We start from the raw sequence: 18442 nt of genomic DNA, 5'->3' as shown, positions 1-18442 counted from the left end.
GACAAGATCGTCTTTGTGCACATCTTCAATAAATTTCTTCATAAATGTTTCTTCAAACCCGATCTTCCTGTTTGTCTTCAAATTTTTTAACAACCCGTTAAACCGCTCGAACCCGAATAGCCAATAACCGTACACTGGTCCAAAATCACGAATTGTATCTCGAAGATGGAGGTGTAGGTGCATATTACAGGTGAGGATTTCGGCGTTGTACAGCTCGTCACATCTGGTGCAAAAAGTTTGAAGAAACTGATGGGCAGTGTTGACTTCATCGAACGTGATCGTTGGCTTGATCAACAGGCGGCATGCATCAACAAAGTTAATCCAGTTTTCGAATCTGTCTTTTGCAAGAACATCTTTCAACAGAACTGGCGAGTATACGAGCACCCATGACTTCCACTCGTCTGCCTTCATATACGAAAACTGCTTTCCTATTTTCGAGTTCAAAGAGGTGTATCCACCAGGCACAATCATCGTTTCTGCAGTCTTCTGCATTGCCGCAAAATCGCCATCTTGAATGTCTTCGTCTTTGATCCAACGATCCATCAATCTTTTAGGCGTTCCCAGGAATAAATTATGCATGGGATCGATGATCGTTCCACGTACTAGATCAAGGTATCCAAGGCGATGCAACTGCGACCATCGAACACCATTTTCGACCTCCAGCCGATGCCTTTCTGAGGGGGTACTAGCACTTTCCCACTCCTCAGCATGCAACCTGTTCTCTACACCGTCACGAAGCACCCACCGAGAGAAGTCAAACCCACGAAAGTCAACATTGACACCGTTTTCCAAGCGAGGGAAATGTCTGTTGCACTTGTAACATGCGCATGTACTGTTGTGCGAGGTGAAACCACTTGTCTTTCTTGCTGCCGGGATGTCACAGGCAACCATCATCAATGCGGCACGGACGCGGACACCACTAGGACACTCGAAAGTTGGGATTGCCAGTCCCTCATACAATCTTATCAGATCATCTACCATAGGCCGGAGATAATGGTTTATCTCTTCGGATTTGGGTTCCTTCGGGCCAGGCATCAATCCTACGAGAAGTGTGTTCTCTGGCTTGTATCTTTCATTGCGAGGCAGATTGTTTACTACCAGGTATATGGCACCAGTCGAGTGCGTGACGTTATCGAAAGGTTGAAACCAGTCGATGTTGAGAGTCAACATTAATGAACGCGAATCCTTTGTGAATTGCACGCCATCTTTGTCTTTGAGCTCCTTCCACATGGCACCGTCGTATATGTCACACATCGTATCCACCATCTTCAGCTCGTGATTCCAATGTCTAATTTTATCCTCGAATCCTGGACGAAGAAAAAACATTCGTAAAGTATTAACGACGGACTGGTACAAGTATGAACGCTTGGCCACCAAAGCACCCGATGCTGATGTTTTCGTCAATTGGCAGTTGCAAGACGAGCGTGCACCAAGCTTTACGAAATCGCAATGAGACGGGACAGATGCACTTTCTTCGTACACATTGTGACAATCCTGACACACAACAAATTTCTTTATGCCTTTGGTCATGGCTGAGAAACCTGTCATGCGCTGAAGACCAGGAAGGCTCAAGGGCAGTTGGAAATCCTGCTCGTAAATTGTCAAAAGCTTGTTGATGAACTCGATCAAGACAACGGCGCCCTTGTCAACCACATAGCGGGAAGCGAACATCACCACAAAAGTAGCAATGAACCTGTGCACTGGGTTCTGGGGCATATCGGGGGTGGCAAAAGGGTCTATTATAAAAAAAAATTAACGCTTTTTTTTTAAAAAAATTTTTAACACTAACTGACCTTCACTATTCAATTCATTGTCGTCGAGCTCAATAACATCGTCTTCGCTTTCGTCTTCACTGATTTCATTGCTGTTGCTTCCACTGTCATCATTGTCGCCATTGCTGATCGCGTCATTAGTAACGGAAACGTCTTCAGTGTCAGACATTGAAGCTCCTTCCCAAACAGGTGAGTTTGTCTGAGTGTACGATTCTTCCAGGGCTCCGGGTTGATGGGTTAAGATAGCTACATTTAGAATATAACACTTGGTTAATATCTAACGGTATCTGAATTAAATAAACCTTACGTTCATCATCGACCTCCATCATATTTCTTTGGGTAGACATGTCTATTACAACACGTTATTTCATGGATTACAATACAATTAAATAAATTCAAATATTGTACCCCTTTCACATCTTATGGCATTTAGTCTTGCCCTTTTGTTATGACGTTGAGCAGTTCTTCTGGCAACAAAACTATAGCCGAGATCGTTCTGACTACATCCAGCACAATGGCACTTTTCGTTGTAGAGTTCAGGAATTGTGGACATAATGTTTATTTATTTTTACTTTGAAGTGTTAAGAGAAAAAGGAAACAAGTACAACGTTTACTAAATTTACTATGTCTTTATAATGAAATGTTATGTCTTTATAATAATAATAATAAATAATATTTTCGCCTGTTGTATCCAAGCCAATAGAAAACCGGAAAACAGTGTTTTCATCTTGAACACACAAAAAAAGCTGAGATGAAAAAATACCCCAGATTTTCTATTGTTATAATTTAACTTTGTACATGGTAATTCCCGTATGTTTTTCTAGTGTACGTAAACAATACCATTGAATTTGTGGGAAAAAATGACAAAAAATTGCTTTTTTCGCAAAAATTTCCTTTTTTGGTTAGTCTGAATGCACCTAGCGTGAGAAGTCTTGGCATTTTTAGTGTGGGAAGATAGGTTATATAAATAACAACTATGTAAAAGCTTGGCATGGAAAAACATTTAACTTTAATCTATCAAAAAGCCGTTCCGACAATAATTAAATATATCTCTTCTAATGAAAGTTCAAATTCTTACTAAGTAATAATTTTTTAATTTTTTTTGCTATATAAAGAAAATTTAGTAGTATAATATAAAAGTATCAAAATATGTAAAGAGCAAGTACAGAATTAATAAAAATTAATTTTCATATTTTTTTACTAATTTTCTTATAAAAATCAAAATATTATTATATAAATCAATAAAAAAATATATGAACAAGTCAACTTATTAATATTTATTATAATTTTAATGTATTTATATACTATATATATATATATAAAGATTATAAAAGAGTTGTGAATATATATAAAATTAAAGATTAAATATGATTAGAGTATGTAACTTATATTTGACGAGATGATTGGATATGACTTGGATATTGACAAGTGTGAATATATATAATGTGATAGATCTAATGGTATTGACTAATATCAGAGATAGATAAGATGTTATATGCTAATATTAGTAATAAATCAAATGTTATTGGCTAATATTGATTATATATTATATTTTATTAACTTATATAAGTAGTAAATTGGATGTGATAAATATATATATATAATATAAATTGACTGTTATTGATTTATATATATATCAGATCAGATATCATTTATTTATATATATACTAGATCAGCAGTGTTCAGCTTATATATGTATAAGATTGACTGTTATCCACTTATATATATATCAGATTGGATATCATATGTTTATATATAGTGCAGATCACCTGTCATCAGTTTATATATATACCCAATTGGCAGTTAACAGTTTATATATATACCCAATTGGTGGTCAACAGCATATATATATATACCAGATCGACTATCATCAGGTTATATATATCAGATTGGATGTGATCTATTTATATATATATCAGATTAGCTGTGATCCACTTTTATATATATCAGATTGGATATCATATGTTTATATATAGTATACATCCTCTGTTATCAGCTTATATATATACCCAATTAGCGGTCAACAGCTTATATATATACCAGATTGACTATCATAAGCTTATATATATCAGATTGGGTGTGATCCACTTATATATATCTGATTGGATATCATATGTTTATATATAGTGTACATCCTCTGTCATCAGCTTATATATATACCCAATTGGCGGTTAACAGCTTATATATATATACCAGATTGACTATTATCAGCTTATATATATATCAGATTAGCTGTGATCCACTTATCTATATATTAGATTGGATATTATATATTTATATATAGTGTACATCCTCTGTCATCAGCTTATATATATACCTAATTGGCAGACAACAGCTTATATATATATCAGATTGGCTGTGATCTACTTATATATGTATGAGATAGACTGTCAATAGCTTATATATGTATAAGATTGGCTGTTAATAACTTATATATATATATACCAGATTGGTGGTCAACAACTTATATATATACCCAATTGGTGGTCAACATCTTATATATATACTAGATTTGCAGTCAACTACTTATATATATATCTGATTGGTGATCAACAACATATATATATATCTGATTGGTGGTCAACAACTTATATATATACCCAATTGACAGTTAACAACTTATATATATATCAGATTGACTGTCATCAGCTTATACATATATGAGATATGCTGTCAATAGTTTATATATATGTCAGATCGGCTGTCATCATCTTATATATAAGATTGACTATAATTATATTATATATACAAGTTAATCAATCATAATTAACTTATATATATATGAGATTATCTATAATTGATTTACATATAGTGTCAATTGGCTGTTGTTAACTTATATAATATTGCATAATCTTAGATATTTATAGGTTGAATGAAGGTTTATGGGTTTTTTAAAGCCAGATTTAAGCTACTGATATAGATAATATCTCTATGAGTTTTCAAAATCAGATCAATGTTTTTAAGCTAAAAATTAATCATTTTTTGTGTTCTATATATCTGTGTTTTAATATCTTGTTTTTTTAAATTACTCTGCAAATATTTGTTCTATAATAACGGCAAAACCGGATTTGGATAGCCTGAATTTCGTAGATATTAATTAATAGTTGTCACATTTTGGTACTGTTTTTTGTTGTGAAGATAATGCAGTTTCAAAGTTTATGTATGAATGGTAACAAATATGCTTTTGAATTAAAGGCAATATATAAAAAATAATAAATGTTATGACTATATATACTTGTGACCTACTTGTTACAGTTACTGTTTGCTTATGCAAAGAGGCCGGTTCGATTCTAGCGGTATACATTTTGCACTCTGTATTTTTTATTTTGATTTGCTTTAAGATGTAAAGCTTATCTTATACCTATTATTAGATGTTGAATGATGTTATTCTTTTGATATATTTGAATAAAAATGTATTTATATTTTGTTTTTATATTATCGTTTTAATATTATTAAAACAAATTAATTTAAATTCAAATTTCTTATATTTTTTTATTACATCATTGTAGAATCACTATATTCTTCATCTTTATCATCTTCTAAATAGTCATAATTTGTAAATATTGGGTTGTCAACAATGCTTCTAAAAGAAACCTCAGTTAACGTCTTTAGTATTCCTTGCCACAATCTGTTCTCATATTTTTTCTCCTTAAGAATTCCATCAACATCTATGGCACCATTTGTTTTGTTCGCAATCTGGCCTTGCAGTTCATTATTATTCCATTCCACAGACCTATGTAATAAAAGTTAATAAAATAATTTTGTCTTATATAGTATTTTAACTTCTATAATATTGATATGAATACCATCAGATATAACATACTTAACATTGTGATTGACTGTTCTATGAGTATAGTTCATATCAACTACTGATGTCAACCCCCCATATGCAGCCCAGCAATCTGTGTGAATAATGCTATTGGGCTTTACATGCTTCTTTATCACTTGAAGGAAAGTTGCAGCATCTCTCTAAGGAACTGTCACCAAAAATGTTTTTCCTTCTGCTGTTTTCTTAATACCCCCCAGAACCTAAACACTTTCTACTCGATGTCCTCAATAATATTTCCTCTTTCCAAATTTGCTTTCATCAATTTCAACAATAATGGATTGACTATTGGCATCAATACGTTCTATATAAATATTTAATATATCTATATATAATTAACTCTTACAAACTTACCAATTCTTATATCATTGTTTGTTAAATCCATTTGAATCAATTGGTGAATATTAGCAATGAAATATCTTATAGTTTCTGAAGAAACACCGAGCATAACTCCCATTGTCATTCTAGGAATCCGGTTTAACCAGTAATATATTCCTTGCATAACAACATCATAGAAAAGATGTCTTTGTGCAAAGAAAGAATCCAATCTTTCAGATTTTCCTTCTCTTTTACAACATGTTGCTCCCATGCTATTTACTCCACTGCATCTGTAACTGTAGTCTCTGCCCTTTTCAAATATATAGTCCATAGAACTGCCACCAGAACAAGTAAAAATAATATGATTTCATAGATATAAAGCACCCTGTGCAATCAAATATCTTTATATTTATTAAATATTAATATATAATAATTAAAAATAACTTTTTTACTTACTGTTTTGCAACTTTAGATGTATATGTTGATGCCATAACATAGCTCAAAGAAGGAATAGATAATGAACTAACTGATAAAAAAGATTTATTATTCATTTGAAAATAAATAAAGTAGAAATAAAAGAAAAGAAAGCAAAAAAAAACAAATGAACATAATATTTAAACAAAATAAAAGCTGCCAAAAAAACTTTGCTGTGATGTGGCACGTGACTAAGCCACACAAACTATTATTTATAAGATTATAACACTTAAAATAGATACTAGAACCTTTATAATTATATTTTCTCTATCAATTTGTGACGTTATGTGATGCTCAAATTGAATCTATATAGCTTATATTCACGGTATTGTTTTAAGTATATGAACCTCACTAAACGTCACAAATTGATAGAGAAAACAAACATTAAAATAATTAATAATAATGATTTAAATATGTTATATTTCACTAAATATTGATATTGTTGTAAATGAGTATTGACTACTGCTGTAATTGAGAATAAGTCTGAAGGAAATAATATAAGGTCTCAGTTATTCCAGTCAAAGGTGTTTACCGATTACTTTATTATTTAACACACAGGTTTAGCATGCATGATAGTGATTATATTTCATATGATAATATCACCATAATATGAGATACATCAGTGGATTATTATAAGTATAATTATAACTCATAAACACATTTACTTTCAATATTAATACTTCATTGGGACTATACACATTTATATAATTAATTATACATTAATTATCACAAGATCATGTTGCTCTGATTAAGGCTCAGATAGGATCGATTACCTGACCCCAGTCATATAATTTTCCTGATCCAAAATAATATAAATAGCAGTAGTAGTTCAGTGTAGGAACCTAGTCAAACTTTGATACAAAATCCTTTCTCAATAAACAAAACCTACACAAGTTCTCACGAATCTTTGTTCCTAATCTCAAATCTTCAATTCTTCCTCTTAAAAACTTCTTCAACTTCAATCACTACAACAGATATGTCTTTTGTGGGAATTGAACTGACGATCTACAGATTGCTTTATGACACTGTAAGCGTACCTACTTATTTCCTTGTGCGCTGAGTTTAAATTACTTGGGGGGTCTACTTTTTTATGTTGCAAGGGGCTTTAAATTATAAGGATGTGGCTTTTCCATATAGAGATTTTGCAAGGTGGCTTTTGTTAAAGCATTTTTTTTGCTATGTTTTTTTTCTTCTCTCCTCTTTATTTTAATTACATATACTATCATAATACGAGCTCACTGATGTCCAACACTATATTCAACCTTTCAAATGTGTAGAATGCTTTACTCAACTCACCTACAGAAGGAATAAAAATGCTTCCTTTGAATGTTGTAGTAAAAGTAAAAGCAAGTGAATGGGAGCTATGCCTTGACCGCATTCAATCACTTTGTTCAACAAAGTGGAATAAATGTAGAAAACTTCGTGCAAGAGAATTGATGTATGGAGAGACAAAAAAATGTCACCGAGAAGGATTTTATATATCAGACAGAAATGTTTGTTTTGCTCAGAAAGACACTAAGCTTTGTTATTGCGAAGTCACTATTTTTATCAAGCAATACATCAACAACCCTGAAGTAATTTTAATTTGTATGATCAACGATCATACCAACTATGTTTCTGGTGACGCTTCTGAAATTAGAACATTGCCTTTACCTTCTGAGGCCATCAAAATTATTGAAGATCAGTTAAAAGGGGGCAGCACTTGTAGAAATACTAGAATTTCAGTTTTGAAACAAATTGAAGAGTGGGGCATAGGCATTAGAAAGCCCAATTATGAAGACATCTATAACAGAATGAGAAAGATGTGTGAATAATACTATAAGAGAGAAGTTATTTAAAAAGTATTAAATAAAAAATATAGATGAAGAATTTTCTGTATAAGTTTCACCCTGATGAAAATAAGTCTCTGGATATTTGGATGCGTGAGAAGTTACCATCACAGAACTACTGTATCTTTTCTGGCGATCTTTCTGCATGCAACAACAATGCACAGCATTTTGCATTTGGATTTCAATCATCATCTCAAATGATGCTTATGAGAATTTCCGAGTCGTTTTGTCTTGATGCAACACACAACATCTCTGCACGCAACATTGAAATATTATACTCACTTGTTACTCATCATTCTGATACTGCAAAAGGGTCTTCTGTTGCATACATAATTACAAACGATCATAGTGTTGGCCCCATTAATCAATGGCTTGTACATCTTTGCAAGAAAAGCTGTTTCACTCCCTTATATATTACCATCGATTGTAGTATTGCTGAAGTTAATGCAATTACAGCAGCATTGCCACAGACCGTCATCCATTTCTGCAAGTTTCATATTTTGCATATCTGACAGCATAATTTAGACAGCAAAGTAAAGCTTGATGCTTCATACACATCAGAACAACCTGGCAAATACAAGTATGAGCTCAAGGTCAATCTCAGAAATATACTTATTGAATCAGATGAGGATGAATTTTTGAAAAAATCCAGGAGTTTAGGCATTATATACAAAGTCAGCAACAATTCCTGGCTTATTTCGAACATAAATTGATTGGAACAGAAGAATTGTTGAGAAGATGGGAAAGGCCATATGTTGCAAATGACCACCAAAGATATTTGACAAACAATTACATCGAATCATGACACAACCAATTAAAAACAATATACTTTGACCATACTCACATAAGATGATTGGACCGTCTTGTCTTTATTTTGACAAACTATGTGGAGTTCTTTTACAATGAAGAAGTGGAACAAATCCATATACAAAATGGACAAATGGGTCCGATTGAAAATGAACTTGCTCGACACTCTTTTTCTGCCAATACCATACAAGATGACATGCTCCCTTTCATGATCATTAATCATCTTAATGAGATTGGCAATAGCATGGAGGACTCTAACGGCAAGTGGACAGTAAAGTCATTTACAGGTGAAGCATAATGATATCAGATTAATGTATCAAATCGTTTGATACAAAATTGCACTTGTCCCAATTTTGCTTCACGTCAAATTCCCTGAAAACATGCACATCTCCTAAAGAGATTTATTGGTCTAGACTTTGCGTATACAGTTCAAAAGGAAAACAACTACCTCCAACTGCAAAGATCGCTTGCATCTGAGCATAAAGTGGCAGTTGTTAATGAGGAAGTTGAAAATGAAACAAATACAGTTGTTGTAAGTGGTAGAAACAATTCTGTTTGGTTGCAAAGAAACATGGCCTAGAATACAACACTTCATCATCAAAGAGAAGACTTAGAGCAGTTGATGGATGTGCCAGAAATTGATGAAGCCAAATTACAAGTGATTAGTGGTTTACTTGAGGAAGCAATGAATTGTATAGACACTCTTAGAAATGCAAACTCTTCCCGCTTTAGAAATCTTAATACACAAAGATAATAAAAAATTACAATTATGTTTTATAATAATATGTTTTGATAAAGAGAAAAAAAATGTAAAAAAAAACATTAAGATTCCAAAAGAAACAACAAAAGTAAACACCACCAGAGATTTTTGTTATCATTTTGGGTGAAAATTGGCACCTAAGCAATATGATTGGCTTACAGGCCAAAATATTGTAATTTGTTTTCGTACTCAATTTTTTTCATCCGAATAAAGGATAAAATTAAGTTCAGTACTACTTGTGGGCTTTTAAAGTAAGAAAAAAAACAGTTAGGGAAGTCAGAAAGTGTTCAAGTGAGACAAAGGATTTATTAAGAAAAGTTGGGGGTCGGTTTGAGTAACCAAAAAATGACTTCACAGAAATTACGCAAAAAAATTGATGTTGAGAAGAAGAAAACAGAAGGTTCAAATAATAATTATAATAATAAAGAAGTAGCATCATTTTATTCATCAAAAAGAATATTATTGAAAATGAACCAGTAGGAACCAAACTTGCTCAAATTTACAATGTAAAATGGGTTGCGGAAAATGTGCAAATCTAACTTACAAACGAGATTCATGTTAGCAACATCAGAATGCTCACCTGTCATTACAGCCTTGGCATAGTTATTGTTTCTGTCATTATCCGTACGAGGAACAATGCTAAGAAACTTAACAACAGAGCCTGAGACAAGTCCTATACGAGGGCGAGAGATTGGATCATCTTTAAAAACAAATGCGCCAAAACTATTGTTTTGGATGGCGTCATCTTCAATATCTCCAGTGTCGTTGTTGTCCTTTAGCTCTCTCGAGCCACCAAGGAAGGTGTAATAGAACAAAGATTCATTGTTGTCCTTAATGAACCTCTCTATTCCAGTTCCAGACATCTCTCGGTTGCCAGAGCTATTAATCCACGACCCGCCGTCAATTACATGTTGCAATGCTACCTGCTTTGCAAACTTTAGGCAAACATCCCTGGAAGTGTTTTGGCAATTCGTATGAAACAGATGTTCACAAATGTGCTTATTGAACTGTTCGCCCTTTTCTGTTTCATAATTGAGGGCTGGGCCAAAACGAATTATATCTTCCTTGAGATGTGTCAAGTAATGAACTTTCGGCTTGGTGCAATATGCCTTGTGGAGCTCGTTCTTGGTTCCTTTATTGTAGTCAAATAATGCTCTGATCAAGCACTTCACTGCATTATCTACTCTGATAATATAGTTATCAAAGTCTGATGCCACCTGACAAACAAATACCAGAGAACACAATTGGCCAAGTTCAATAAAGCATGGTATTACAAGGTCTAGCTCATGATTTCCAGAGAATTCTGTAATCAGAATTACAGGAAGTATTTGAAGCAGAACCTTGAAATCTCTACCGAGGAATGAACCACTATGTCTCAAGTTTTGGGTGAACTTTTTTGATAGACCAGTTGATCGCGTATAATCTGTCAAGAATTCTGAAAGTCTTGCTATTGTGGCTGTGTCATTCTTAAGCACGACTTTAACCAAGTCAATTACCATATACTTTGCAACACCAAGAAGTATTGTGTGGAGGATTTCCACTGGTGTATCCTTTTCTGGATCAAACGACTGCAATTCTAATAAGCGGTCAATCGAACAACCTCTAAAGCTTATCTCGTTTGCAGGCATGTTCATTCCAATTTTCGGAGCATTTGGGATCTCAGTGTCTCTGCCAGGTGACAAGTTTGCAAGAACATAGTGCTCTCAAGTTCGTCTCTCATGGCACTTACAGAAGTAAGACAAGTCCTTCACAAAGTCTTTTGCACGTCTAAGTTCGATGTAGCATCTTCTGCAAGGAAATGTGGTGGCTGGCCCAAGCAATCCGCAAAGTTCCAAATGACATGGCGTGTCAGCCTCAATTCAAAGGATGGGAGCAACAACCACAACATACTCATTGTCTTCAGCGGAGAACATTTTTACACCTTTCTCAAGTTTCTTAAAGTCATCAACGATTGCTGGCAGAAGAGACATACCATTTGCACCATCTTTCTTAGGGATTGTAGAAAGAAACTGGATGTTTGCTATCAAATTTCGATCCTTAAAAGGCAAGGCAGCGCATCTCATTAACCAGCTTTCAAACGGATTGTACTGCTTTGAACGATTGCTGGAAGTGTTGTCTGTAAAAAGGATGATTGAAACAATCCTAACTTTGTAAAACACTGCGTCGCGATCTACATTACCGGGCAAAACAGAAAGAGGCATAGGCTTCTTCATTGGATGAACTCCAAAAAGAAGAAAGTCATGAGCAGGACTCAATCTGGTAAGGCTACTTGAGATACTGTAGTAGTGATCTCTTTCAACAGGAGTGGTGTCAACGTGAGAGATCTGCTCTACTCTAAGATCGGTAACAGCAACCTCAACGCCATAGCATACAATCGAAATTGCTCTGACCAGATACCCTCTCGCAAAAATGTTTTTATTTGCCGTGTGGAACGATTCAACCAAAAAGCGGATGCTGCAATCGTTTGTCTTCAAGTAAACAATGTTTCCAAACCAGACATCTATACCATTTATAGTGTGCATAGGCTGCTGAAAGAGATGGTGGGTTCTCCACTTTTCACCTTGTTCCAAACAGATCGATTGGTTTGGGATACGATCGGGCATGGACGAGATCAACTTGGATTTCTTTGGGTTTGCCATAAGAAATCTCAAGTGGTCGGACGGAAGGTGAATGTGGGCAAATGTGTTCCCGTTTGATCCAAATACTGATATTCTTTGTGAAGGAAAGACAGGCATCTTGGACTTCTTTCTTGCCTGATAATTTAAAAGAGCATCCAAACGAGGTAACTTAAATATTCTTCCTATGGGAGTTTCTTGCTGGATCTTAATGATCAAGTTCATTGCAAGCAGTATCTTCTTCAACATTTGCTGGGAGATCATGTCATTATCCCCATCGATAAAAGCGAAAAGGATCATGGTTGGAAGATTGTGAAAAGGATAACAGCTTGTAGGGTCATTTACAGCACCAATTGTCTCAAAGACTTCTTCCGGGATCTCAGAGTCATCATCGGTCATTGATACCTCATCAGCAGCAGCAGCTGAAGAAAACATGTCAGAGAACGCGTTGAAAACTGGATTACTGTTCATTTCAATATCAAAGAAATTATTGACAATATCGTTTTCCTTGTCTACAATGTTGTCTTCTTCATCCCCGATACTGGAGGAGTCATCTTCATCACTCAAGTAATCAAATGCATTAGCATCCGAAATAGTGTTCTCGACTATCAATTCAGCCTGCTCGGGTTCATCGAGTACAGTATTGGTTGCCATTTGATTACTTATATGGTGAACCTTCGAATGTCTTTTCAGTAGCCAAGGCTTTTCAAACTCTTTTTCGCATTCAGAGCAGGTAAAAACACCTGAATTGATGCTAAAGTTAAGTTTGCCTTGCCTTTTAAGGGGGCGAGTCTTAACGATTTTATATGTTTCTTGTCTTGTATTCTTTTGCATAATAGTAAATTGATTGTAAAAACAAAGGGGTGAAAATGACTTTGCAAAAATAATTGAATTTATAAAATGTGGAAAGATCGATATTTAATGTCAGCGGACCAATTAGAATTTTTTTTACTTCTTTTCTTTTAAGAAAATATTGCGTGTTTTTGTCTTCTTTTTCATTTTACTTTTCCACAAAATATTTATTATTTGCATGAGCTTCCATTTGTAAGATATTCCAGTATGCTTATAGTATTTATAGAAGTAGAATTTTGCTTAAAGACCGTAAGCTCAAAGGTATTTATGCTATCAAAGTTTTTTATGTCATTGTGTTTATTAATCATACAATTCTAGTTTATAAATTAGTTTTTCATCATCTCGGTAAATCAATAAAGAGGTAATAACTACATGTTCCTCTTACAAAGCAACAGAAGACTAACTATTTACTCCTCACTTGCAGAGATTTGGCTGCCTTTTATTGCAAATGCCTTAATAGAGTCAAAGGTAAAATTCTGTTAAATATATATAACTAAGTTTAATTACTAATTATTAGTTCTTCTGCTTTAGCTTTTCTCGAAATTCAAATCTTTATGCTCTTTGGGTTTATTGGAATTTCTGGCACCAGGTCTCTTGGATTAGCTAGATATAGTAGTTTGCAGCAAACCAATTGCATAATTTACAGACATAAGTACAAACAGTTATACTACTAGTGTTTCTAGTGGTATGGATATACTGGTGTGCTACTGCCTGTGGATTTTATGGTCCAGTCAAGCTTTTTTTTAGCCTAATTTTTTTTGAAAATAAAAAATAAATTTTTTATAACCCAAAATTATTTGAAACAAATTAAAAATTTGAACCATTTTTGAAATTGTGCAGTACATTTTTTAATCGAAATCTATTGGCCGAGAGTAGTCCCCCCATCCCCCCACTTTTCAGTCCCCCAAAAAAAATGAATTTCCTGTTATGGGCAAAATTCGCCCTGTATACAAGAATCCTTTTAAGGAACAAGATTACACAAAAAAATCTGCTGTGGTGAAAGCTGTCACTGCTTCTACATATTATTATAATTTAAAGTCCCTTGCAACATAAAAAAGTAGACCCCCCAAGTAATTTAAACTCGGCGCACAAGGAAATAAGTAGGTACCTGTAAGAAAGGGGCAGAGTTTGAATTCAGAGCTTTACAATTCCATAAACCTTCAGAAATCGGAGAAATCTGTGCAATCGTCATCCTGATTAGCTGACAAGAATTCTGGCACGACAGTAAAATTAGAAACAATAAAACTATCAAAATAAATTTTCCCCAACGGGGAATCGAACCCCGGTCACGACGGTGAAAGCGACGGATCATAACCACTAGACCATTGAGGAAGTTATATTAGTACGTGTAGTAAAGGCAAATTAGCCGTTCATTTGTTTCTGGTGATAGACACCGGACGGTGGGTTCCTTCAGTGATTTGATCCAGCGGTGAGCCATGAGGGGTAGTACTGGACTCGTGGACATTGACGTCGACGGTGAGTTGACTAAGTGACGTGTCTCAAGGGACAGGAGTGGTCCCCCAGGGTTCTTGGGAAATCTTTTTTCAGATACTCCTTATACTCAAATCCCCAATTTTATTCTGTTTCTTAATAATTAGCACTGCAAAAGATAACCAATTTAAGTAGCTTAATTTTTGTTTAAATCCTCCAAAAATCAGTGGTTTATGTTCAATTATAGTTTGGTATCTATTACAAAAATTAGTTCATTTAATTAACCAAATGATGAGATTATAGATACTAAAATCAATAGATAAATTGAGAGTTATAATTTCCCCTTTTCTTGAAATGTTATAATTGTCTGTAATTCTGGTTATATATTCACCCATAACTTCAAACCGTACCTAAACCCTACTTGTTATAGAATTGGCTTTGAACTCTCTACCTCTTAAAAATTTTTATTTGCTTTAATTATATGATATTATTGGATAGACCTCAATAAAATCAACCTAGAATCAGTCTGAAATCTGACAGGAACCAGCATTCAAATGAATGATTATAAAAAAAAACTTAAATAGATCTTGTTGACATCATCAAGAGATGACGCATTTGAAATAGAATCTCATGGAAAAAATAGTTTTTATTAATTTTTGAATGATTGGAAAATGTATTTAGCTATTTAATATGGACTACTAATACTTCTTTAAAAGTGTGTATCCAAATAGTACGACTTGTATACATGTTATACTTTCATTTATTGGATGACTTGAATACATTGGATGATCTGACTTATACTATACTTCCCTACCTTATCGGTTTCATATATTTAGCATGTTTTTTGGTTTTACACTTCTTTAACTGAAAATGAAATTCTTGGTATTTTCTTGGAGAATACGTTTGTTTGGAACTACATTAGCTTAGAGCAAAAAAAGATACAGAAGTATTAATACAGGTTTTTTATGAAATAAAATGAAATAACATACTTACTAGATCATTTATAGGAGTTCATAACAAATCTCGCAATAGAATAAAAATCTGTTTGATTGATATTTTCTTTTAAATAAAAAGCAAGAAATAAAATAAACAACTTTATTAATATGTATGCTTTGATTGTAAAGGCACTTGAATTACTTACATATTATAGACATACATTTGCAAAAGGGGGCAAACCAGTATGTCTTGAAAAAAAGGTGTGACATATTTATCTGAAAAGAAGAATTGATAAGTTACATTATTTAAGTTGAGTTATATATATATTATTTTTTCATAGACTGAACATACCAGAAAGTATATAGTGTCAAGAGCAAAACATCTTTTATTACAAAATGGGTAGAAGCCCTATCATTTTAAAAATAAAAGATATTTAGTCAGCAAGATGTTTCATTTTGGTTAGGAGATTGTTTATTATCTGTACTGTTTTGAATGTTTGTTGAGTGTATTGTTTATCTAATATATATTAAGATGATTCTAAAAGCCAAAAGTATTAATAAAAGTTGAGATCTTAAGAGTAAGCTTACCAAGACATATAAAAAGAGACAAAACGAGAAGAGCAGGTTAAAGAAAGAGAAAATAAAAAAGAGGGACACTGTTATTCTATTAAATACGAATTTGAGATTTTTTTTAAAAATAAATAAATCAAAAAATAATTTTTGTCTGTAACTTAGAATTGAAAGAAAACGTAGTTGCACTATGCCAGCAGCTAATACATATGAAAAACAGAGTATAGTATAAAATCATATTATTCAAATACTAATACATAATATAAGAATAAAACATGGATTGAAAATTAAATTAAAGAAACACATAGAATACTCACAACAAGAGTGGAAACATTCAAAGCTGTTCTTGTTACGTAATAGATCATGATGTTCTCTGAGAAAGAATAAAACTTAAAGTCAAAATTAAACATAATATAAATAGACCCTTTGGATTTAAAAAAAAACAAGCTATTCTTATTATTCACAATGTCAAGAAATCTCAATAACAATTCAGTTAACAATGCTTTTGGTGAAAAACCTTCTGTGGGAAGGTAGATTAAAACCAGGCAGTCTTCAATTTTCTTATATTAATTTTATTTTCGTTTTTTATAAAAATCAAAAAAAACCCACCAAGAAATACCAATGATATAAGGATAATAATGTTGCAACACTCACAGAGAACAGTGAGCAATCAAAGACCACTAGCACTAAAGAGAGCTCGGTTGAATCTTGAAGGTGATTTGTCGGGTAGAACTTGTAACATCTATGATGTGTATGAGAAACTTGATACCATGAATGATGTCTTAAACACTGTTTTGAAGAACACATCTTCTGAGAAAGCCGAAGCCACTACTAGTATAGCAGTTGAGAAAGACATGTTGCCTGGACATCAACCAACATTGGATGTAAGTAATCATAATATGTTTTTATGTAGATAGAATTTAATATACATTTATATTATAGCAATTGTTGCGCGATTATTTGAGTGAAGAGAAATTGTATGACCAATACAATACCAATGAAAATAAAAACAGTGAGGGAAACAGACTCGTTCTGAAGTCTGTTACCAATTACCTTCATTGTCAAGAAGAGAGGAAAAAGGTGGACTTGCCAACTCTTCGAACTAAGATTGTGCGGCACATTGGCAACAGAAAGTTGCAAGAAAAAAAACAGGAGAAAAGAAGCAGGAAGAGAATTGACAGGCCTGTCTTTGTCAGCAATGTGTAAAGATAAAAAACATACGTACACAATATACTAGATGTGATATTAAATTAGAAATATTATATATTTATATATAGTTGTGTGAAAGAAGACAATCTGCCTTGAAAGCCAATTGGGCACACTTTGTAAACAGCTTTGGAGAGAATGTTGACAGTATTCTCCATGCTGATTACATGTCAGACCTTGAGAGTGATGACAAAAGAGAAGAAGAGGAACAGAATTCGTCCTCAGAAAAGAGTTTTTTTTGGAGATTCTGCCCAAGCTGGAGAAGCGAAGAGGTATAGTACAAAAAACTATTTTTTTGGATGGTATGTAATAATACTTACATTGACATATAGGGAGATAGGTTCGTTGATGAACTTGATGCGGATTATGAGGCAGCTCATGATAAGAAAAATAATACCCATTCGTTCGAGCATAAATTTAAAGGAATAAGAGATAAGCAGCTTAGCAAGACCAAGGCAAACAAGCTGCCATCATGGTCAAAAAAACAATAAGACAATAAATCAAACATTTTCTAATAAATTGATAAAAGAGTGCAAAGTGGTATTTTATTAATATTATTTAAGCTTCTATTTTTTGGGGTAAAGGGATTGCTAAACGTTTAAATTCACTAGTTACACTGGAAAAATAACAATAAATACACACGGGGAAATTCAGGCATACTATTGTGAATATTCCGTATTTTACAGTGGGGTTTTGCCTATTTCCACTGGTACCAAAGCTGATCTGGTTACATGTGCACAGACCTGCTATCTACAAGTGTAAAGTTCGATAGCACTAGTGAAGTTGGGGTCAATAGTAATTTTATATCTTTGTATATAATAGAGTACCAAGAAAACTTTATTTCAAACTTTGTTTTTTGCTGTAATACAATCTGTTTCCATGTTAAAGGTTAATAATCAGGGACTACGTCGCATGTGTATTGTTGAACTATCCCTGGGTGAATAGTTAGAACCATGGACATTTTATTGCTTATAAGCCAATCATTAACACTCTTTATTATGAGGTCATAGATTATCTGCTCCCCCAATTACTTGATATTCAATTATT

General features: G+C 33.4%; 7 protein-coding genes and 1 non-coding gene across 8 annotated transcripts; 3 read left to right on the top strand and 5 right to left on the bottom strand.

Moving 5' to 3' along the window:
* Positions 1 to 558: 558 nt before the first annotated feature.
* On the bottom strand, positions 559 to 1089 carry PHYBLDRAFT_102236 (hypothetical protein; the record flags this gene model as incomplete). The annotated part of the gene is made up of 1 exon (XM_018427692.1): positions 559 to 1089. A coding segment is annotated over one exon (531 nt), but the record flags the coding sequence as incomplete, so codon positions are not given.
* A 3973-nt stretch (positions 1090 to 5062) lies between these two features.
* On the bottom strand, positions 5063 to 6407 carry PHYBLDRAFT_140531 (hypothetical protein; the record flags this gene model as incomplete). The annotated part of the gene is made up of 6 exons (XM_018430423.1): positions 5063 to 5084; positions 5272 to 5505; positions 5596 to 5741; positions 5871 to 5902; positions 5953 to 6251; positions 6373 to 6407. 6 exons carry the CDS (start codon positions 6405 to 6407, stop codon positions 5063 to 5065), a joined length of 768 nt encoding a protein of 255 aa, XP_018296494.1.
* Positions 6408 to 7366: 959 nt separating this feature from the next.
* On the top strand, positions 7367 to 9024 carry PHYBLDRAFT_140530 (hypothetical protein; the record flags this gene model as incomplete). Its single annotated transcript, XM_018430422.1, has 5 exons — positions 7367 to 7417; positions 7668 to 8114; positions 8252 to 8593; positions 8735 to 8812; positions 8872 to 9024. The coding sequence occupies 5 exons, from the start codon at positions 7367 to 7369 to the stop codon at positions 9022 to 9024; spliced, it is 1071 nt and encodes a 356-aa protein (XP_018296493.1).
* A 135-nt stretch (positions 9025 to 9159) lies between these two features.
* On the top strand, positions 9160 to 9780 carry PHYBLDRAFT_140529 (hypothetical protein; the record flags this gene model as incomplete). The annotated part of the gene is made up of 3 exons (XM_018430421.1): positions 9160 to 9313; positions 9455 to 9558; positions 9607 to 9780. 3 exons carry the CDS (start codon positions 9160 to 9162, stop codon positions 9778 to 9780), a joined length of 432 nt encoding a protein of 143 aa, XP_018296492.1.
* A 446-nt stretch (positions 9781 to 10226) lies between these two features.
* Positions 10227 to 13235, bottom strand: PHYBLDRAFT_140528 (C2H2-type zinc finger transcription factor; the record flags this gene model as incomplete). Its single annotated transcript, XM_018430420.1, has 3 exons — positions 10227 to 11452; positions 11516 to 11574; positions 11677 to 13235. The coding sequence occupies 3 exons, from the start codon at positions 13233 to 13235 to the stop codon at positions 10227 to 10229; spliced, it is 2844 nt and encodes a 947-aa protein (XP_018296491.1).
* A 1178-nt stretch (positions 13236 to 14413) lies between these two features.
* PHYBLDRAFT_140527 (hypothetical protein) lies at positions 14414 to 14718 on the bottom strand (the record flags this gene model as incomplete). The annotated part of the gene is made up of 3 exons (XM_018430419.1): positions 14414 to 14466; positions 14535 to 14570; positions 14646 to 14718. 3 exons carry the CDS (start codon positions 14716 to 14718, stop codon positions 14414 to 14416), a joined length of 162 nt encoding a protein of 53 aa, XP_018296490.1.
* PHYBLDRAFT_t52 lies at positions 14514 to 14585 on the bottom strand. The gene has a single exon. It is a non-coding gene; the product is annotated as a tRNA-Glu (tRNA).
* A 1936-nt stretch (positions 14719 to 16654) lies between the features above and the next one.
* PHYBLDRAFT_163556 (hypothetical protein) lies at positions 16655 to 18340 on the top strand (the record flags this gene model as incomplete). Its single annotated transcript, XM_018434830.1, has 7 exons — positions 16655 to 16719; positions 16803 to 17073; positions 17132 to 17389; positions 17467 to 17667; positions 17728 to 17870; positions 18007 to 18121; positions 18218 to 18340. The coding sequence occupies 7 exons, from the start codon at positions 16655 to 16657 to the stop codon at positions 18338 to 18340; spliced, it is 1176 nt and encodes a 391-aa protein (XP_018296489.1).
* Between the last annotated feature and the right edge of the window lie 102 nt (positions 18341 to 18442).

The sequence above is a fragment of the Phycomyces blakesleeanus genome (assembly GCF_001638985.1).
Source record: "Phycomyces blakesleeanus NRRL 1555(-) unplaced genomic scaffold PHYBLscaffold_3, whole genome shotgun sequence".
Lineage (NCBI taxonomy): Eukaryota > Fungi > Mucoromycota > Mucoromycetes > Mucorales > Phycomycetaceae > Phycomyces > Phycomyces blakesleeanus.
The sequence above is the reverse complement of the archived record's forward strand: the minus strand, read 5'-3'. Positions and strand labels throughout refer to the sequence as shown.